At 38.6% G+C, this 23301-nt stretch overlaps 1 protein-coding gene across 3 annotated transcripts in view; it reads right to left on the bottom strand.

Annotated features, from left to right (window-relative positions):
* The window catches only part of STAB1 (stabilin 1), a 154092-nt gene that overhangs the window by 25739 nt on the left and 105052 nt on the right, over window positions 1-23301 (bottom strand). For all 3 annotated transcript variants that reach the window (XM_054976233.1, XM_054976232.1, XM_054976231.1), the window contains exons 41-51: window positions 23019-23098; window positions 13338-13463; window positions 12086-12159; window positions 11177-11251; window positions 9356-9472; window positions 8215-8265; window positions 8043-8126; window positions 6412-6555; window positions 4352-4489; window positions 3456-3515; window positions 1559-1735 (exon numbers count right to left, since the gene is read on the bottom strand). In XM_054976233.1, the coding sequence (XP_054832208.1) occupies window positions 1559-1735; window positions 3456-3515; window positions 4352-4489; window positions 6412-6555; window positions 8043-8126; window positions 8215-8265; window positions 9356-9472; window positions 11177-11251; window positions 12086-12159; window positions 13338-13463; window positions 23019-23098 (1126 nt within the window). The remainder of the gene's footprint in view (window positions 1-1558; window positions 1736-3455; window positions 3516-4351; window positions 4490-6411; window positions 6556-8042; window positions 8127-8214; window positions 8266-9355; window positions 9473-11176; window positions 11252-12085; window positions 12160-13337; window positions 13464-23018; window positions 23099-23301) is intronic.

The following is a 23301-nucleotide window of genomic DNA, read 5'->3' as shown; positions in this document are numbered from 1 at the left end:
TCCTGGGCCGTTTTCACACAGCCAGGCGCCTGGAAACTCACGGCACAAAAGCATCTTCCTAGAGCGATTTCCCAGCACGATCCCATTTAATGGTGCTTTTTCTGACATCATCAGGCCGTTAAAGAGGATCGTGCTGGGAGATCATGCTAGGAAGACGCTTCATGCTGTGAGTTTGCGCAATCTCCCAGGGCGCGTGTGAAAACAACCTTTATGTTCATTTGCAATCTTGTTTTGGCACTTTCTCCTTTAAACTTCACCAGTAGTCATTCAAGCCTTCAATCTTTTCTGCCAGTAATGTAGTATCGTCTCCATATCTCAAATTCTTAATGATCCTTCCACCAATATTCACCCCACCTTCATCTAAATCTAATCTAACTTTCCTTATGATATGTTCTGCATATAGGTTGAATAGATAAGGAGATAATATACATCCTTGTCTAACATCTCTGCCAACTGGAAAATATTTCCCCATATTCTGTCCTAACAGTAGCTTCTTGTACAGAGTACAAGTTGCCAATTAAAACAATCAGATGTTGTGGCACACCCATTTCTTTTAACACCATCCATAGCTTTTCATGATCCCACTGTCAAAGGCTTTGATGTATAAAACACAAACTGTTCTATAAAACACACCTGATTTTCTTCTGAAATTCTCCAATATGTTTCAATAACCATTGTAAATTTGCAATATGATCTATAGTGCTTCTTCCATTTCTGAATCTAGGTAAGACATCTAGCATTTCTTATTCCATATATGGTAGGAGTCTTTGCTGTAAAATGTTGAGCATCACTTTGCTTTCATGAAAAATTGTGATGGTCTGATAGCGGCTGAAATCTTTAGCATCTTTTTTTCAGAATTGGGATGCAGATTGAACATTTGCAGTCTGTGGGCCATTGCTTTGTTTCTCATATTTGTTGACAGATTCTTAAGATTTTGATGGACTCATTTTTTGTAGCTTGAAATAGCTCTACTGGTATCCCATCTACTCCTGGTGATTTGTTTATCCCAGTTGCTTTGAGTGCAGCTTTCACTTCACTTTCTAAAATTGCATGTTCCTCATCAAAATGTATAACATAATTTATATTTTAATAAGCAAAAGCTATCCCTCATTGTTAGAGAAACCCTATTTAATATTTTCTTTCTGATTTTTTAATTACAGTAGTACACTGAAGCCGCAAAAAAAAAGGCTTGAATATCATTATCATGTTGCACTACTGACTAAAATTTTCCTTTGCCAATTACCCAACTAAAGTATTAGTTGCTCAAGGGAGAAATTCTAAGCAGGCCTTCTCAGAAGTAAACCCTATTTTTTCAGTGAGACTTAGTTCCAGGAAAGTATTCTTAAGATGGCAGCCTGAGTGCTCTGTTCAACCAAATACAGCTTGCAGCCAGACATGGGATACAATTTTTTTTTAGAAGTTCAGTTTGTGTCAACAGCACAGTGCTCATCTACCTCCAGCCACAGCATCATCATTAGGGAGGCATGCTTTCTCTTGAATGGACCACTACAGGAGCACTTTAGAAAGGAGGCATATATTTTTCCATTGCTCAGTTTACCCGCAAGTTTCTGATCATAAGTTGTTTGAGATAAGCAACCAGCTTGCTTCGGTGTTCTTTATGATACAGCCACTTCTGCTTATCCTCAGGAAGGGAATTAAATGCCACATCAGTCGGCCACAACATGGTCAAGGGCTGGTGTATGGTTTCATTAATCAAAGGAAGAAGTCCTGCCTCCTGCACAAGGACACAGAACAATATGAATGTAACAAGCTATAATAACACATGTGCTTTTAAGTCGTCTCTGTACAATTACCATCTAAAAAAACCCAAAAAAATCCCTTCATATTTTAAAGACAAGAAACTCAGGCACACACTATCTGTCTCCCCGAATCAATCTCTCTTTTTAAAAGGTCAATAAAGCAAATGAAATCAGACTTCATACAGGTCCTTTTAAAGGAGCTTTTGTTGGGACAGGGAAGAATTTCTGGGACAGGGAAGAAGTTACATAATTGCCCTTTTTGCTGAGGGTATTTACACTGTAGATTTGTTGTGTCGATTGTTGTTGTTCATGTTGTGATTTTATTGGGATTTTATTTTTTTACTGTATATGGTATGCAATGGCTGTAGAAGTTTGACAGCAACCAAATAATAAATAAACCTGTGATCCTACAGAAACTCCAGTGTGATGACGTGTGTGATATTTCCCCCTGCTCAAGATTTATGAATCAATGATCTTCTAAGGGAATAAAAGGAAAGGATGACATGTGTGAAGAAAATTCTATAAATGCTGTAAACATCTTTTATCACCCTATAGTTTTTCTGTTTAGAGCTAGAAGCAAGTATTCCTTGCTTCCTGACAGTTAGAGCAGTCCCTCAGTGAAACAGGCTTCCTCAGGAGGTGGTGGGCTCTCCTTCTTGGGAGATTTTTAAGCAGAGGCTAGATGACCATCTAACAGCAATGCTGATTCTGTGAACATAGGCAGATCATGAGAGGGAGGACAGGAAGGGTTACATTGGTGCTTAGTTCTCATGGCCCCTTCTTACATGCCCAGGGTGGTACCAATCACCACCTTGGGGTCGCGTGGCGGTATTCCACAGGCTGGTTTGGTTAGGGATCCTGGCGGTGTTTCGCCATCTTCTGGGCATGGAGCAGAGGTCACTGGGGCAGTCGGGGAGTATTTGTGAATTTCCTGTATTGTGCAGGGGGTTGGACTAGATGATCCTAGGGATCCCTTCCAACCCTATGATTCTATGATTCATTGTTCAATGAAATGCATTACAAAAATAATGTGCAGGAGCATTCATAAACATCAGCTCTACACTTAACCAATTATCTGTTTTATGTTGTGTGATTATAGCTCCTGCTTATACTGATATTGCATATTAATGGTTACCAACCTCCAGGTGAGGCCTGGAGTTCTTCACGACTTTACAACTGAATTACAACTGATTAAAATGATCAGTTCCCATGGAGAAAATGACAGCTATGGAGGGAAGAACCTATGGCATCCCATCTCTGCTGAGCTCCCTCCCCCACCCAAATGCCTCTCTTCCCAGGCACCACTTCCAAAACTCCAGGAATTTCCCAAGCTGGAATTGGCAACCTTATTTTACCTGTTTTGTGGGATGGGTTAGCAATCCTGGAGAGAGACACCTAGAGAGACAGGGGCAGCTATGAAGACTCTACAAAGCTAGTAAACCACTGAACATATCCCAATTTTCCACACCATCTTACACAAAATATTTTCTGCTGGAGATGAATGTCTTGGACTCCAAGCTATATGACTATGCTAATCTATGTTTGTAGAAACCAAAACTAAATTTCCATTTCAACTCAAACCCCAGCTGTGAAACCTTTCACATTCTGAACTGAATATGAAACTTAAATTCTTTTGTACTGTGATTAAGGAGTGATGTTTTATTGTATGCATTACAACTCAAGAAATTAACTTACCACTAGAAGTTTGCTATAGATTTTGTATCCATAAGCATCTGCAACTTCTGTGATGGATTTCTGCAAAACATAACTAGTCCCATGAGAAACTAAACTTCTATTTCACTAAGCAGATGTCCAAAAATGGTACATAATCATGCAACTTCCCCACACAAGAGGTTTTATGTCCACTACAATCACACGATTACAATAATAACAGAGATAACGTAACAGTTGCATATTATATATTCTGCTAATAATCAGTTATCACAAAGACATTTTACATATTTCGTCACACATACAAGTCCTCTTCAGGACTGCACATACAGGGAGAACACGCATATATAGGGAGCATTTGTCTGAAAGGGGTACTATTTGGATTTCCAGCTTTAATACACATGTACCAGAACCCCGAAAAAGCAGCATTCCAATGCTGGAGTGTTGCCCCTTTCAGATAAAATGGAGATTGTGTGTACTGGAAGGGACACACATAAGACTTTCTCAAGTCAGAAGCATATAGCTGAAACAATGAATACATTTTTAGGGCTCACTGAGTACTTTAATAGTATTAAGTGGTATTAATACTAATAGTAGGATCAAGTACTTTAGATTGGCCTAAAACCAGCAGAAGGCTGCTAGAATTTCAATAGACATGTATTGAGGTCAGTCTTGTTTATCTTCCATTTCAGAATGGTCTAGCTGAGATGGCTAAACTTACCACACAAATTCAACAAATCATAAGAAACAACTATAGATGTTCATAATAAGCTGGTGAAATTTTGTTAACATTATGGAAACGTGGATATTGATTCATTATTGTCAATTGTGGGAATGTATTTTTTTCTCCTTAAGTAGTTGTGGTTTTAATATTTTGTTAATTAATGACTCAATTAAAATATTCATTATTTTAGACATACCTTTGATAGACTGGATGAAACAGCACGGTTGTGCATATCTTTTGGGATTAAGATCTTATCAATGAAATGTATATTAGCATTTGGTCCAAGAAAGTCACTGTCAATTACTTTTGCCTCCTCATTTAAATATATACTGTTCTGGGAAAGAAAGACATAAAGCACATTCCCAATGAGAGATGCCTTCCAAAAAGCATGATGTTATGTTATAATGGGTATATATGTGCAAAATACTTCTGTGCCTTCTTTGGATTAATAGTAGTTAGTAGTTCTTGAGTGAACACTACTAAAAATAACCCTACGAAATTATATTAGTGGAACAGTGCAATGTAGATTTGTCTACATTTTTGACTGTGCATAGACAATTCTTATTGTGAGGAATCAAGGCTTCACCTAGAATAATTTGCTTGCAATCATACCAACATATTTTCTCCCAGTTACACCTCAGCTTCTTAATCTGTACATTGGCAATAGCTTTCCATAAACTTGAAAATGATATTGTAGATTTGTCAGTGCCTATGGTATACACAAAAACTGCAGTTTTTCCCCAAGCCCGTCATCATCTCTGCATCCAAATTTTTACAGGGTTTCTCAGGCTTTTAGTAATACCTGGGAAAAGCCAGAACTGTCACCTAGGTGACCAGCATGGTTGGAATAGGTATGCATGTGGCTGTCACATGCACTAATTGGCTAATGCTCACAACATTAGGTAACCTACTGCACACATACTCCTATGTCTGCAAGCAGGGACTCTCAGACTCTATCTACACACTACAAAGTCCTTGTGTTCATTGGGGAACAACACAGAGACTTTGTATCACAAGTGCAATGGAAGTTTTATGCCTCCTAGACATGTCTTTTCAGTTTGCAACTAAAGCACACAGGGAGAAGTGGCATCAGCCTCCTCACCATGCTAGTTTCACATCTGCAAACCACTCCATGGAGCCAGTATTTGATCCATGATGAAACTTATGTGCAGTCGTATAAATAATGCAGTTTTTCCAATGGAACCAATAGCAGCTCCATGTGGAGGTTTTAGGACACAGAAACAGAGTGGGTGGTTGGGACTAAAACTGCTTCTCCTGTGTGCTGTGGTCACAAACAGAAAAGACCTGGTGTAAATTAGAGATGGGCATGAATCAAAATACGAACCAAAATTAAGCATGAACCAGGCCGGTTCGAGGTTCGTGAACCAATGGTTCGTCAGATCCCATTGCTGACAGACTGCCACAAACTTTAGGCTGGTTCGTTTGGTTCATTTTTTGGTTCATCACTGCAGACAGCCTGGTGCCAATCAATCAGTTTCCTAGGCAACAGGGGATGGGCTTCCTTCAGACCTTCTGCTGACCCGGAAGTAAACTTCTGCTGGCCCAGAAGTGACCTTTTGCTGACCAAGAAGTGATGCCATTTTCACAAACCAAACAAACTGGTTCACGAACCAGGGGCAGGTTTATGAAAGTTCATGGTTCGTGAAATTTGACGAACCATGAACCACATAGTTTGGGTTTTTTCCAGTTCGTGCCTATCTCTAGTGTACATCTGGGAAGCAAAAAAATGTTAGTGCATATATGATACAAAGTATTTGTATTGTTCACCAACAAAAGAAGGACTTTGTAACATGTAGATGGAGCTTCTATGATTCAGAAGCAGCAAAAGGGGTGAATAAGGGGTCTTCAGCAGGAGGGAGAAATCACAAAATCATCCTCATCTGTTAGTGGAAAATCTAGTCAGGACCCAGTTCAATGTCACCTCGGTGTCCTTAAAAATACAAACAAGTTTTTTCTTGTGGTAAGGCCTCGCCTTCTTCACTGCATTAGTGCAATCACCAAGCTACTACAAGATTGGGACCAGCACCACTATTCCCAGTTCTACAGTGTTTTAGTTTGTTCTGCTGTTGACAATTATGTTAATCTATTGGGCTAGAGGCTACTACAAGGGTCTGAGTCTAGTGGTCACCAGCAAATTTAGTGTGCGAGTGGGACAATGAAAATGCAGAATGGGACACTAATGCAAAAGAAGGCACTGAGTAACATGGAAATGGAAACAGTAACAGCAGCCCATACCTCTTTCATAGAAACTCGTATTTTCTGTCCAGATAGAGTTGTTATGGAATTAAGCAATTCCAAATCCTCTGACAGTAAGCGCTGACAGATAACTATGTGATAGAGAAGGAAATCTTTGATGCTGCCATTTTTCCAATCTGAAAGCTACAGAAAAGATGGTTGCACACATCAGAGGCCAGTTTGCCATCTTCTCAAAACTCTTACAAAAGTCAGGATCATGTGATTAGATTAATTAACACCAAATTAACTAAATGAACAGTAAATCCACTGAATTTTAATTCTTATTCAAGGAACAGTAGGCTGATCAACTGCTCACCATGTATCCCAAGCTATACCTCTCTTCTAGACAGATTAGTGCCCCACCCAGAGTGGTGAACTAATAGTGTTATCATCATCCCCACAATGCAGCCGAGGAGCAGAAGCTGAGAGGAGTGGCTCACCCAAAGCCACCTACTGAGCTCATGGCAGTAGTGGGATTTGAACCAGTAGAGTGTTGATTCGCAACCAAACTACTTAACCACTGTGTAATGAAGTAATTACCCATATATGGATGGGAACAGCTCTATATGGATGAGCACACCCAAGGAGCCCAGGCCAGGAATCTTCTATCTACTACCTAAAATACACAGACCTGGAACAACCATTATTTCAGGCACTAGCATAATCACAGTAGAGGTGCTTGACTGCATGGACTCCATTCTCAGGCCACCAGTGCCCACAGTTATTTGCAAGACACTACTGACTTCCTGAGAAAACTACTTGTGACCATGCTTTGCCACTTTGACATCACCCATAATTACTTCCATTTTTTTGCCAATTGTTAGTTATACAGTATGTAAATATATTAGTGGCTGACTCAGAGCATTGTTTCTTCAGCTCCTATCCACTAACACTCTCCTGTAATTTCATCAATGATATTTTTGAAATCTGGACATATGGGAAGGAAATTCTCAAGTGGTTTAACAATTTTCACCCTATCATTAACCTGCACTTGGATCAATTCATAGAACAGGACCATTTTTGTACACCACTCTACAATTACAAGATGGACATATAAGTACTATGTTATACTGAAAACTGAACATATCTATGCTTTTTGCTACCATGCTAAATATATTATAGTATCATAATGATACAATCCAATGTCTACAGCCAAGCACTATATTGCTATTATTTAGTCCATTGCCCTCGATAGAGTCTTAAATCTGAAGGATTTACTTTGTGCATTCTTGGGATTATAGTACCCATCCAACAAAATGAAGAAACAGACCAAGACGGCTAGACTACTATCCAGAAGTAGCCTACAATATATGCCTAAGGACCCCAGACCCCTCCCCCAAAATAGCAAAAGAAAACCACTGGGTGTCCCCTAGGACTCCCAATTCAATTAACGATGATCTACAGTCCATCCTGAATAATGACAATTATATTCAAAAGCAGCATTCGGTGAGTTCATGGTTACCTGAAGTGAGGAACTCCTTTGGGGATTTGTCCCCCCATCTGGTCATTCCCATAACAAACATTTTTATTATATTGAATGCAAAAATATTGCCCCATTCAGCGAAAAATATTTTACCAAGCAACTGGCAGAGTTAGGTTTTGGATTAATGGAATCTCAGGGTACTGCTTACTGTAGTGCTGTTCCACTGGAAATCGACAAGCGGCACGAAAAAAGTGTAAGGTCCACCATTAGATAGGTTGATAATGTTATAGGCCTAGACCAGGGAAACACACGCAGAGATTAAAACAAACATAATTAAAACAATAGGTTTATGCTTTTAAAGTAGTGATTTTTATACCTACCTTAGCATATTGAAAGAAGAGGGATACAGCTTTTCTTGCAACAATCTCCTCCTAAAATAAAAACTCAAAACAAATAATGGTGAGTCTCGGCTTAAAATCCGTTAGCATCAGGAGGTCAGTAAATAAAGAACATTCAGATCTATCCATCTAGCTGGATTCATTCTCCTCTCTCTTCCACAAGCATGGCAGTCCAGTAGGATGAAGCTCTACTTTAAACTGTCTCTCCATTGAGGCTCTCTGCACAAAACATCTTACAAAGTGACTCTCAAGTGAAAGATCTTACACTTGTTCTCCCATTGCGGATACAAATGCACTGCTAAGGAGACAGAGTACACTTGAATATAAGACCACCCAGAACATCAGTCACTTGAGCATCCCCGTGTAAGATATCTTGCGTAGTATCTGACCTAAGATATCTTGTGTAGTATCTGACCTATGACGTTTGCTTCGGTGCTGCACATAAGCACAATGCAGACAAGGATGGGGGCATGGCAGTCAGTGCTGCAGAGCAGCTACATAAAGGCATTCCAAGCAACACTGTGAACAGTTTCATCTATCATTTCTACTGTTTCATTTGAAACAGGACTATAAGCATGTTCCTTGGCATTAGGAAAAAGAATACTAGCAGTGACTCTATCTCACTGAGTCCAGTAGCACCTTCAAGACTAACCAACTTTATTGTAGTATAAGCTTTCGAAAGCCACAGCTCTCTTCACCAGGTGCACCTGATGAAGAGAGCTGTGGCTCTCGAAAGCTTATGCTACAATAAAGTTGGTTAGTCTTGAAGGTGTTACCTGACTCTTTGCTATTCTGCTACTGCAGACTAACACTGCTAACTCCTCTGGACCTCTCTCATTGAGTAGCAGTTTCTCAGTCTCATTCTTGCTTAAAGTTAGAAGACAGTGCCATCCTAAGCAGAATTGTAACCTCTTCAAATGAATGTAAACCTGAGGCATCCAGATTAGAATTATGTATTTCTTTTTTTTCAAATTTCTCACTGCCTCAGAAAAATCTTCTTACTGATTATTTGATATTAACAAGGAATTTACAAGTATCAGTTTTTAAACTATTGTCACCACTGGACCTTGGAGATGAGATGGGCTAAAATAAATTCTGACAATTCCAGTACAATGTCCATTACCTTCCATGCTGTTTTTGTGCATAAAGAGGCACCTCCAGAACCCATTACACAGATGCATATTTCATTTTCAATAGAGTTCTTGTAACAGAAGCCCTGTTGACTGCATCCTTCTCTGTTCTAGCAGGAAAAATCAAGAAGATGTGAATTAGCTGATAGGGTGAACCACAGTCTGGATTTTTTTTTAAAAAAAAGCTTGGAAAATGTGAAATTTACCAAAAGCCTAAATTCAATGTAGCCTCTTTTTAAAAGTTTTTTTCCCCTGACTGTTGAGGTGATGAAGGTCATCTCAATGTACTTGGCTTTCTAGTTTGTGATAAATGCTTTTTTGATTTCTAAAGTATTTTATTTGTGTGCTGTTTCAAAAGCAGATGATGGCAGAGAAAGCAGCTTATGAAATGAGCAAACAACAAATGATGCAATGAAAGCAGGCAGCTGCTAAGGTTAGATTCTGCTTTTCCAAGTCTAGTTCCTTCGGCATTCCTTTTGAAAATGCCAAGAACACTGTAATATTAAAATGCCCAGTTTGCAGACATTACAGAATCAATAACACCCACTTACTACAGCTTTTAAAATTCCACTTCAGCTTTTTGTTTCATTGCAAAAGATCCTGGTTTGAAGCAACAAGTTGGGTTGATATATATACTTTTGCTGCAACTGTCTTCAGAGCATCTTACTGCTCTTTCAAAAAAGGCTTGCAGACACTTACAATGCACATACAGACAAGCAGCAACCCCCAGGTCAGCAAGAAAGCCATGTCAGGTCAGGAAAACTGCACTAGAAGGGGGAGAGGCTGAAGCTCCTTCTCCCCCACACCAAAATCCCAATCTGAATAGGGTCTCTGTAGCACTGAGTCCCCATGGGGAACTCATAACTGCTGTCTGGCCTCAAGTCCCCATTATGTATGATAATACAGATAATGTCTAGTTCAGATCTGACCTGGATCAATAATCTGTTGAGGTTAGTAAAAAACAAATAAAGATGTATTGAGGAGGTCCTCAAGAAAAAGCATTTCAAGGCTGTCAAAGATGCAGAGGAGTTAGCCGTGTTAGTCTGTAGCAGCAAAATAAAAAAAGAGTCCAGTAGCACCTTTAAGACTAACCAACTTTATTGTAGCATAAGCTTTCGAGAATCACAGTTCTCTTCGTCAGATGCATGGAGGGCAAGAAGAAACTGGTCAGATATATAGGTGGAGAGGGGAGGGCGGAGTAGATGCAAACAGTAGCTTCTGATATGGAGATCAGTTTGCTTCTGTTAAGGAAGTCAGTTACTTCTGATAATGAGATAACCATTCATAGTCTCTATTCAATCCCAGCTTGACTGAGTCAAATTTACATATGGCAAGGCTGTCAAGAAAATTAATTTGCTAATCCTGTACTGTTAGGGACAATCCTGCATAACTTTGGCAATAATTTGGATAAGGTAGTTTCAGGTGGGCAGCCATATTGGTCTGTAGTAGAACAGCAAGATTCGTGTCCAGTGACACCCTAAAGACCAACAACATTTTCAGGGTATAAGCTTTTGAGAGTTGAAGCTTCCTTCTTCAGGTACAAGTAGGAATGGAGATTCCTGAACCAGTCAGGATGTGGGAGGGGAATCAGGATGCAAAGATACAATCGTAAAATGCAGCTTGATTAGAGAAGAAATTATCATTTGTAGTGAGATAAGAATTCTGTGTCTCTGTTGGGGTTGGGGGAATCCATTGTTCTGAAATTGTGGATGAATTCACGTACAACAATCTCATGTTGTAATCTCATGTTGGATAAAAATAATATTAAAGTGTTATCCCTTTGACTACTTTTCTAGCTTAGTACAGAGACAAACCTTATAGCAAGGATCAATGAATTCACAGACTTTAACACCATCACCAATGTAGTTGGGAAGACAGTTACATGCAACCTGGGTGAGGAAAGAAAACAGCCAGCATTTTATACTCAAAACTGCTAACACATGGACAGACAGGAGCAGTAGTACACTGTCATTCTTGAAAATAAAAGCCGTGGGACCTTCCTCCAGATATCTGCAGCCTTCCAGCTCCTCCTACTTGTAACAGATATAGCTAGAAATATAGGGAAACTGTTATTGGATTTGACCAAGAAGATTATAGAAAATGTCTTTATACACAGAAACAGGGCTAGCTTGGCACCATAGCTAGACATGCCACAAAGGGAATCTGGAGGCCCAGAGTGGAACAACTTTGGAGAGGGGCATGAAACAGAGGAATAACACAATTTTAGGGCCTATCATTAGAAGCGCTATCTAACCTATATCAATAGATACTAAATGTTGAAGACTAAGTGTAGAGAGCGTCTGAGAATGACAGGAATATTTAACTTCACAGAAGTGAAGATAAGATTCAAGAACAGGGGTATTGGTTGAGGGCCTCTAAACCACTAGCTCAGATGCAACAACTGAACTCTGAATTACACATTCTATTTCCCACAGATTCCTCCCTTCTTACATTAGTTTTCCACACATCTCATTCCCCAAAGTTCATTTCCAACCAAGATTTTCTCCTTCCAGTCCATTTCTTCTTTAATTGCCACCTCAATATTAATTTTCTTCCTAGACTCACTCATACAACACACACATTCTTTTTCTCACCATACACACATGCCGACTATCGTCCAGCCTTTGAACTTTGAGCACAAGGCTGTGAATGAACTTTCCAGGAGAGGGAAATAGGGTCCATTCTCATAGTGAACTCCAGATACTGTGTGAGGATTTACTTACCAGACCAGGACCTGTTTTAATACATTCTGCATAGCGATGGCATCCTCCTTGGTTTTCTAAGCACAGATCAATTTCTGTGTGTAGAAGAGAGGCATGTTATCAACACGGAAAATGCTGAAATTATTTCATTACCAGTGGAAAATTTATTTATCATAATAAACAACCCAACATGCAAGAAGACTTTATTTTCCATGGAATTAAACAGTTTGTGCATGTAAATTGATCAGAAGAACTACTGGGACAAATATTACCAGAATATATTTGGCTCTATTATTCCCTGTAGGGGACTATATCCAGGGGGCTGTGGGGGTGTTTTTTTGGACAAATGCCACCAAACTCACTGGGAACCTAGTTCTTTTTGTCTGCTACAAAACCCCCAAGTCTCAAGAGGATTGGACCAACGGGTCCAATTCAATAGGTCCCTGAACAAGGTGCCCTAGCCCCTGCCCAAAAGCCAGTCCCCAATACAAGCTGAACAAAGCCCAATAGAACCAACACCAAACCAAAGTGAAGCAACAGGCACTGTTGCAAGCCCAACAGAATCATTGTCTCTCACAGATGCTGGGCAGAACCCAGGGCCAATGCAAGCTCAACAGAACAAACATCAAACCAGAGAATCCCAGAATCCAAAATGGCGAGACAACAAGCTAGGCCTGGCAACGGCACATGGCAAGCAAGCCACACTGATACAGACACAGAAACAGTAATGCTGCCTCCTTCCTTCCTTCTCCTGTTGCCTAGGAAGCTTGCAAATGGAGGGAGGAAACAAATTGCTGCAATCTATAAAATGTGATTCCCAGATATTCCCTAATATGTCCCGATTATTCAGGAATGTAAATATCTGTTTATCTGAATAAACTGGATATATCCAAATAATACTGAAAAAGTATTTTCCAGGTATATATTCAGTTCAAGGTTGACTCAACGTTTCATCCTTCCAAGGTTGGTAAAATGAGTACCGAGTTTCCTGGGGGTAAAGTGTAGATGACTGGGGAAGGCAATGGCAAACCACCCCATAAAAAGTCTGCCAAGAGTCTGCCATGCAACGTCCTCCCCATGGGTCAGTAATGACTTGGTGCTTGCACAGGGGACTACCTTTACCTTTATTCAGCTTGAGAATACTGAATTGCACAAACCCTAGCAAGAGGATATGAGGATGCAAAATCACCTCTCAAGCTTCTTTTTATCATCCCACAAGTATCTCGTACCAATTCTCCCAAGATGATGGATTTACATATATAGCCCTGCTCACCTCGGCATATGGTCCCATCTCCAGCATAGCCTTCTTTACAAGTGCAGATCCTTTGACCAGCTGCTACTTTAGTACAGTTGGCATATATGGAGCAGCCACCATTACCCGCTGCACAGAGATCTATTTCTGTGTTGCAAAATAAAAGAAGTTAGATCCACGTTCCAGCATGATGGCACTGAGATATGGCATTTAAGATCAATCTGCTGCTGAACACACGGCAAAAGTGATATTTGTTTATACAGCACAACATTCTTTAGTCAAATTGCCATTGGGCCCATCTATACAGACAGATAGACAGGGAGAGAGGGAGGCGGGCAGGTGGGCAGGAGTGCTTTTAAAGCATATTTCCATTCCTATTTATGAACCTACAAGGAAGCATGTAGTAGACCTAGATAACAAAGACCATTGTAAGATCAACACTTAAAGAATGGAGGATGATCAATAAACCCAGTATCCAAGAATGCTGTTATTTCTTAACATGTAAAAAGAAAAAAAATGAAAATTCATTTCTAGTGGTTAGGTCTGCTAATTTTTTCCAGGGGGGAAACTCAGGCAAATCCAAGAACCTGCTTATAAGAGATGTGAATATCATAATAATATTAATTCAATTGTATCATTAAGATGGATTAATGTTTTATTTACAGACCATCTGTAGGTTTCAGATCCAGAGGAGTTAGCTGTGTTAGTCAGTAGTTGCAAAATAGTAAAAAGTCCAGTAGCACCTTGAAGACTAACCATAACTAACTTTATTGAGGCATAAGCTTTCAAGAATCACAGCTCTCTTTGTCAGATGCATTATGAAAAGAGCTGTGATTCATGAAAACTTATGCCTCAATAAAGTTGGTTAAGACTTAAAGGTGCTATTAGTCTTTTTATTATCTGTAGGTTATTTGTTATGTCATCAAATGTTAGTGGGACTCTTACTTAACTGAAACCTACAGAAATCATATCAATTGAATGTTGATTCAAGAACGCTTAAAGGGCTGTTTAGTAGTAAGGACACATAAGGAAAGTCAGATGCACAAAACCTATGTTACTCTCAGTCCTTACAGAAACAGCAACCCTTGTTTAGGCTTAAAACAGTCAAATTTCTGAAAAGATTCCTGGGCCATTTCTACACACGTTGAATAATGCACTTTCAATGCACTTTCGTAATCCTTTAGAAGTAGATTTTTTGTTCCACACATGGAAAATCAGTTTCTTTTTAAAAAAAATTTTTTTAATTGGATTAGATTATAATATCATTCAGCACATTCATTACCCCCTTATAAGTCTATTTCTAACCCCCTCCCTTTCCTCCCCCCTTTTTAGTTGACTTCCAACAGTTTTCCAACCCTTAGTCTATTTTATTACTTAATTACTTAGTATTTCATATACCCTATTAATCACACACTTAATACTCTTTTCTCTAAGCTTATTAAATCTCTACTAAAGATATCTCTATATCTCTATGGTACAAGTTTCCCTTTAAATACCTCAGATAAACCGTATATTCTACCTAAGATAATGCTAGCATAATCCTATATATTAGCAATCAAGATATTAAAAATATAACATCACATCCATTTTACTTTATCTAACCTCTTTGCTTTCCACAATCCTCCTAATAATATTAACTTAAACTCTAATATTCTATTACACACCCATCTTTTACTTTTTCTTGTTCTGAGCTTATTTTAAGTCTATAAGGTAACTGTTATACTCAAATATCCATTATATACTCTTTACTTAAACTATATATTATACATAATATCTAGCTAGCTTAATCTTATATATCTTCTATATCCATAGTAAAACATCTATTATTTAATACTCTATAATTTTTAATTTTATCATAACCCCAATGGTAGCTTAGATTTCTATAATTATATTCCCCCTTTCCCGGTAAAGTCACTTCTCTCTTCTTCTTCTATTACATTTCAGTAATTCTCGAACTGCCACAGTTCCCCTTTCACGTCCCATTTTTTTTCTAGATATTGTTTCAATTTCTCCCAATCTGCATTAAATTGTCCTGGATCAAGATCTTTAAGTTTTCTTGTCATTTTGTTCATCTCAGCCATGTACAGCAATTTATAGATCCAATCTTCTGTAGTTGGTATTTCTTGTACTTTCCATTTCTGCGCATATAAAAGTCTTGCTGCTGTAATCATGTAGAATAACAATGTTCTATACTGCATTGGAACATCCTCCATTCCCAAGTTCAGTAGCAGCAATTCTGGGTTCTTATTTATTTGGGTTTGCAAAACCTCATTAATTACTTCAATTATATCTCCCCAGTATTGCTTCGCTACCTCACAAGTCCACCACATATGGTATAATGATCCTTCATGTTTTTTACATTTCCAGCATTTATTCGACATATTAATATTTCCTAATGCAATTTTCTTTGGTGTCAAGTACCAACGATAAATCATTTTGTAGACCTTCTCTTTAATACTTGTACATGTCGTAATCTTCAACGTAGTTTTCCACAGGTATTCCCACGCCTCCATTGTTATTTCTTTATGAAAATTTATAGCCCACTTCACCATCTGGACTTTTACTGTCTCATCCTCTGTAAACCATTTTAAAAGTACTTTATAAATCCTTGAAATTTCCTTTTTACCTTCTTGAAAAATTACATTTTCTAATTCTGAATTCTCCATTCTTATTCCTCCTTTCAAACAGTCCAAATTGTAAAGATCTCTGATCTGTCTATATTGAAACCATCCATAACATGGAGACAGCTCTTCTTCTGTTTTTATTCTCAATTTTGAAAATTCTACTTGAGTTATCTCCTTGTAGGTTAAACATTGCTGCTCATTATCACAGTTCTCGGATCTATTACTTCATACGAAACCACCCAAGAAGGAATTCCATCTTGTAGGTAATTTTTATACTTCTTCCAAATTGTGAAGAGGCTTCTCCGGATATAGTGGTGTAAAAACATAGAGTCTGCTTTTACTTTATCATACCACAAATATGCATGCCATCCAAATGTTTTTTTGTATCCCTCCAAAGCCAATAACTTGCGATTTTTCAGCATCATCCATTCTTTTATCCATGCCAAACATATTGCTTCGTGATATAGTCTTAGATTGGGCAGCTGCATTCCACCTCTCTCTTTAGCGTCCTGCAATACTTTCATTTTCACACGAGGTTTCTTGCCTGCCCACACAAAGTCCGATATTTTCCTTTGCCATTTTTCAAATTGTTTGGAGTCTCGGATAATTGGAATTGTTTGTAACAAGAACATCACTCTTGGCAATACATTCATCTTTACTGCTGCAATTCTTCCCAACCATGACAAATTCAACATTCTATTTTATCAAGTCTCGCTCTATTTGTATCCACAATTTCTCATAGTTATTCTTAAATAAGTCTATGTTTTTCACAGTTAGTTCAATACCAAGATATTTCACCTTATTTGTTACTTCGCAGTCCGTTATTTTCATTAGTTCTTGTTGTTTCTGTTTAGTCATATTCTTACATAGTATCTTTGACTTCCTTTTATTTACATAAAATCCTGCCAAATCTCCAAATTCCTTTATTTTCTCCATTACCTTTGGCATGTTCTCAATTGGGTCGTCCACAATTAACATTATATCATCCGCAAATGCTCTGACCTTGTAGGAAAACTCTTTTATTTTTATTCCCCGGATTGCATCATCTTCCCGTATCTGAATCATCAATATTTCCAAAACCAAAATAAACAACAATGGTGACAAAGGGCAACCCTGTCTTGTACCTTTACCTATTGTTAATTTTTTAGTCACATCATCATTCACCACAATTGCTGCACTCTGGTCCCTATAAATTTCTTTCACTGCTCGTATGAACTTTTCTCCCATTTGCAGCTTTTCCATAGTGGCAAACATAAAGTCCCAGTTCAAGTTGTCAAATGCTTTTTCAGCATCCGCGAAGAAGAAACCAACTTCTCCATCACAACGCTTGTCATAGTATTCAATAGCATTTATAACTGTCCTTAAGTTATCTTTGATTTGTCTATTTGGCAAAAATCCAGCTTGCTCCTCCGCAATAAATTCAGACATCCATCCTTTTATTCTCTCAGCCAAAATCTTCACAAAGATTTTGTAATCATTGTTCAGCAACGAAATTGGTCTATAATTTTTAACATTGGTCAAATCCTGTCCCTCCTTAGGAATCAATGATATATTAGCTTCTCCCCAAGTATCGGGGGTCCTCTGATCTCGCATGACTCCATTAATCACTTCTTTCAGGAAAGGCGCCAGTTCATTAGCCATTACTTTATAGAATTTAGCTGTTAGTCCATCCGGACCTGGTGCCTTTCCTAATTTTGTTGACTGAATTGCCTCTTTTATTTCCTCTTCCGTCACTTCCCTATTCAGTTTTTCTCTCCAGCTTTCAGAAATTGCAGGGAGTTTCATCTTTTCCAAATACCTCGTTATAGAGTCTTTATTCACTTCCTTTTTTTGGTACAGCTTTGCGTAAAATTTAAAAAAAGCTCTACTAATGGCTGCCTGCTCCAAATATGTCTTATTCTCCTCACAAATTTTATTTATGATTCTCTTCTCTTTTCTTTTCTTCAGTTGCCACGCCAAATATTTCCCAGGCTTGTTTGCGCCCTCAAACAACTTCTGGTTCATTCTCTTAAGATTCCATTCCAATTCCTTGTTATTCATTGCCGTCAATTGTTCTTGTAGGATTTTAATATCCTGATATATCTTCTTTTTTCCCGGTCTCTTCTTAAGTTGAATCTCTTTGGCTTTTATTTTCTCCATAATCTCTAACCTCTTCTCCTCTTTTTTCTTTCTAGCTCTTGCATTTAAATCCATTAGTATGCCTCTGGTCACTGCTTTATAAGTGTCCCATACCTTATTAGTCGAAACTTCCTTATTCATATTATGTTGTATAAAGAATCTGGTCTCTCTTTGCAACAACTCAATGTTTTCTTCTTCATGCAAAAGATCTTCATTTATTCTCCATCCTTTTCTTTTATTTCTTTTCCCAAATCTCCACATAATTGGGTTGTGATCTGAGCCTACCATAGGCATTATTTCCACATCTTTAGTCCATAACGCTAAGTCTTTGGAGGCCCAGATCATGTCAATTCGTGATAAAGTAAAACGTCTTGCAGAATAAAATGTATATTGTCTAGTTTTGGGGTTCTGTCTCCTCCACACGTCTTCTAGAGTCTCTTGTTCCTTTACTGCAAAAAAAGACTTTGGTAGTAATCCTCTTTTCTTTTGTGCAGTTCCTGATTTCTTATCTTCATCCAAGTTGGTAACTCCATTGAAGTCTCCAGCTAAAATTATCTGATCATAAGATAGTTCATCCAGTTGTTTTCCCAAGTCCTCAAAAAAATTTTCTTTTGCTCCATTAGGTGCATATATTCCAATCACCAACACCTTTTTTAAATTCCACATAATTTCCACTGCTAGATATCTGGCTTCCACATCGCTCCCTACTAATTTTGGCTGTAATTCTTCTTTTATATACAACACCACACCTTTTTTCTTTTTTTTTGAAGCAGCCACAAATTCACTTCCCAATTTTGCAAACTTTAAATACTTTATATCTTGCTTTTTAATATGGGTTTCTTGCAAACATACAATGTCACATTTTTGTTTTAATAGCCAGTGGAAGATATTTTTCCTCTTATTAGGCGAGTTAAGTCCATTTACATTCCAAGATATTATTTTGCACTCCATAATCATAATCTTGTTGTTGGTAAGTCCTTTACATTGTCCTTAATGAACTTTTCCATCTCCAATTCAGATCTGATGCGCTTTTTAGCTCCTCCAAATTCGAAGGACAGTCCTTCTGGTATTTCCCATCTATATCTTATCTTCATGTCCTTCAAAATCTGGACTAAATCTTTATATTTTTTGTGATCCAACAGCATCGATCTGGGCAATTCCTTCATAATAATCACCACCTTGCCGTCGACCTCCAATGGGTCCTGGAATTGTTTACTCACAATCATTTCTCTTGTGTTTCTAGTCGTGAATTGTACAATCATGTCTCTTGGTAATTTCCTCTGGGTCGCGAATCTTGAATTTATTCTGTATACCACATCTAGGAAAGCCGCAATTTCTTCTTCCTCTTTCCCCAGGTATCCAGCCAAAACTTCTGTAATCTGTTCTTGGGCAGATTTTCCTTCACTTTCCGGCAAATCACGAAATCTCAGTTGTTTCTCCATATGTTTACTTTCTGCTACAGCCAGTCTGCCTCTCATCGCCCTCATCTCAGTTCATTGCGTGTCTGCTAAAGTGTCCATTGCATTTTCAACTACATTAACCCTTTGCTGTGTGGCTTGCAAGTCGTTTTGTATTTTTTCCATACCTTTTGTCAGTTCCGCCAATTCCTTCTTAAGTGTCTCTTTAAACTCTTTCACCATCTCTTGTATCATATCTTTAACTTCTTTGTTTCCTTCTGAAACTTTTTTATCCAAACTTTCAATTGCTGCTTGCCACTCCTTTTTCGACATCGTGGGGCTAGCTTTGCCTCGCTCCCACGAGTCCGCTCCTTTTCTTAACTCCGTGGCGTTTAACTTTATATACTTTTACTTTTAAAAGTCCTGAATTTGATTTATTCCTTTAAAAAAAACACATTTACACAGTCCAAAATGTCGGGCGTCTTTTCTCTATGGTTATTTCAACTATACTTCTAATCCAAGATGGCCTACTTCCTCTTCCGCTGAAGCCACGACCTTTCCCTTCTTCAAAATGGCAATCTTCTACTTCCTGTCACATAGAAAAGGCTGCTTCTCTCCAGCTTCTCTATCGTTCTGACGTATTTCCTGTTCCTCTGCCACACACAGCAGTTCTCGCGATGTTGAGACTTTCCCACAGTCCACTATCTCTTACTCTCCGCAGGTATGTAAACAATAATCAGCTTTCTCTACTAACTCCGTTATACATAGTCCTTTTATTAAAAAAATTTCTTGCCGGAACTTCCCCTCGTTGTAATCAATCTGTGGCAGTTTTTAAATTTCCTTTAGTACTTTATTTCTTAAAGCAATCTGTCCCATTTCAAGAGATAGTAATCTTTACCTTCTTAGTCGTTTTCGTGGGTTGTAATCACTGTTTCTGTATTCTATTCAATTCAAGTCCCCTTGTCCCTGTATGAAGCTTGGGCATACAGGTCTTATGCCAACCAAATTGGCTCCAAAACTGCTGTAGAGATCTTGGCAAAACCTTTCTTCGGGTGGGACCTCAGGGGACGGGAGAGAGTCCGTTGCGCAGGACCCCCCCCCCCTCACCTGAGATCAACGCGCCCTCAGGTTCTTGAGCAGTCTACGCCTGTTCTCCGCCTGAGAACAGTTGGCTACGGGCAAATCCTCTCCCCTCTAGCCTCCAAAACAGCAGCCCAGACAGCTCAGCTCTTAGAGCTGCGTTAGACCTTCATGGATCCCAAACCGGAAGTCCCAGAAAATCAGTTTCAAATGTTCACTAAAGAGCATTGAAAGTGGATTATCCAACGTGTGTGGAAGCAGCCCTGTTCTACCATCTCCATATACAATGGTTACTCTGAGGTCTCTGATAGAATGGTTAGGGAGGTTAAAATGTTTTGGGGGGTAGTGGTGGAATTTTTGTTCTTCATGGCAGATTTTAGCCCATTCAAACATGGCAAGATATTGGATGCACAATACTATCAGAATTGCACATGTAAGCATCCCAGAGACAGTGGTTATACCACTGATGTTGATTAATTGTTCTGTTGCATGATCATGTTCTGTTGCATGATCATTATGATTCCACATGATGTTCTTATTACAGTAACTGAGAACCTACTGAATCTGTATTCTTGGTGTGTTAATAACTTTTATGAGTGCAATCAGCTATCCATGCTTAAATCCTTGTTGTTTAAGGATGTGCAGATCTGAGTGTAAAATTATGGTTCAGCGATCTGGAAATTAACATTATAGGAAGCTGGCTATAGGCTTCACAGTTTCATTTGTCCTTGGCTTCATTAACTTGACCTTACATTGTTAACTTCATTTTATTTAAAATATTAAAATATTTTTAAGACATGGGGAAATGGCCACTATTTAATCCATTCTTTTTAGAATTTACCTCTTCCTATTGATTGCTTTCAAATATCTGGTTCATGATTAGCTGCATGTGATTGTCAAAAAAAATAAGTATGCCTGATTAAAATGAAAAGTAAAATTGTCTACTTAGATCGTTATTGAGGATTCTGTAGTGGCTGATAACTAGAGCAATTTAAGAGGTGTACATCAAGCTGGCATCATATTTGATTAGCTTAGCACCAACTGCTTGAAGTACCTGCTGTCTGCATAATTACAATCACCACCTGAAACAAACCAAGACTGGAAGGTGATGGAGAGCAGCAAATAATTTTGTGCTGGGTTTATTTCGGTCTCTTTTAGTTCTTCTTTGCTTTATGAATTTGTCTCTGCATTTTGTCATCTCCAATTTCCTGAATGTTTTGGCTTCTATGTTTGCTGAAGCGTATCATTAATAAATGAGTGATTGCTGCAAAGATTTTTGAAATCATATATCAAATGAGTCTTTGAAAAGTCTCTCTGGGATGTTTCTCAAGGCAAGAAAAAAAGAACATTCTGTATAACACCCATATCCATATTTTGTGACCTAATCTGCCCATCCTCTAAATCGGTGCACTTGCATTTTAAGCCAAGCTAGAAGGCTCTAGATTAAGTACACATCTTGCTTATGCTCTGCAGCATTCAAATCAATCCAATTTTCACCTTGAGATTTGATATGTTGCAAGACTATGACTTGAAATCTCGTGAGAGAATAGGGCTTTTTAACAAATTCCTTCTCTTTCTGCAGCCCCCTCCAATTTGACTCCCATGATGTTCCTGGGGGCCCACTAACCCACAGAGGCACAATTGGGGTGGGGGTTCAGATTGCAGATTGCTGTTTCTGCAGCATGATCCCTTCGTGCTGCTTAAATTCCTAACCTATGCCTTTGGGCTGATTCTCATGATCACTTGATTTTGTTACACTTGATGAATGGGCATTGAATCCAGTAAAAATATTGTGTTCGAGATGATACACAGTGACATAAAAGTTCTATTTGTGGTGTTATAACTGTGATAGCTCATTTACATATGCAAGTCATTATTTGATGATATAGTCATCAAAAGATGAACATGCATGTCTAAACTATTTTTATTTATTTATTTATTTCAAATTTGTATTCCGCACTCCCTTCGAGCGGGTTCAGGGCGGATAACAACATATTAAAAATACAATTAAAAATTCATGTTCATTAAAAACAACACATTTAAAACAGGATGGTGGACAGCCTTCACAGGGAGGGTTAAGATTTATACACCCCTTTTTCCAGGCCGGCGGAGGTCCAGCCTCAGTCATATGCCTGGTGGAACAACTCTGTCTTGTAGGCCCAGCGGAAGGATAGTAGGCCCTGCCGGGCCCTGATTTCAGCAGACAGAGCGTTCCACCAGGTGGGAGCCAGGACCAAAAAGGCCCTGGCTCTAGTCGAGGCTAGGCAGGCCTCCTTGGGGCCACAGACCACCAACTAGCCCCAAGCATATTACAAGTATTTCAAAACCACACACACACATGATCATGATCACTTATATATGTATATAATATTATATATGTATATATTATATGTATACATGTATATATTATATATGTGTATAATATTTTAAAAGATAAGACCATTTCTCTGTACATATCATGCTCTTATTTTATCAAAAGGTACCTCTACAATAGGTCCCATTCCCAGTGTATCCTGCAGAACAAATGCAAGAGGGCGATGAAATTGCAGATCCATTGATGCAGCTGAAATGGACAAGGAAAGATCTGACAAGGCATGTGTAGGCCCAAGCATAAGTAGTATAGTATTCAGCACTAAAGGTTACAAGCAGCACAGTCCGTGTGGCAATTTAGTATTACAAAATCTTCAGCAGTTTACAATCAAGTTTTGGAATCTCTGTGGTAAAGCAACTTCAGCCTAGCAAACTGATCTGCTGTTCCTGGTTGCC

The sequence above is a fragment of the Eublepharis macularius genome, chromosome 4, assembly GCF_028583425.1.
Source record: "Eublepharis macularius isolate TG4126 chromosome 4, MPM_Emac_v1.0, whole genome shotgun sequence".
In the NCBI taxonomy this organism is placed as follows: Eukaryota; Metazoa; Chordata; class Lepidosauria; order Squamata; family Eublepharidae; genus Eublepharis; species Eublepharis macularius.
This window is presented reverse-complemented; position numbering and strand designations above follow the sequence as displayed.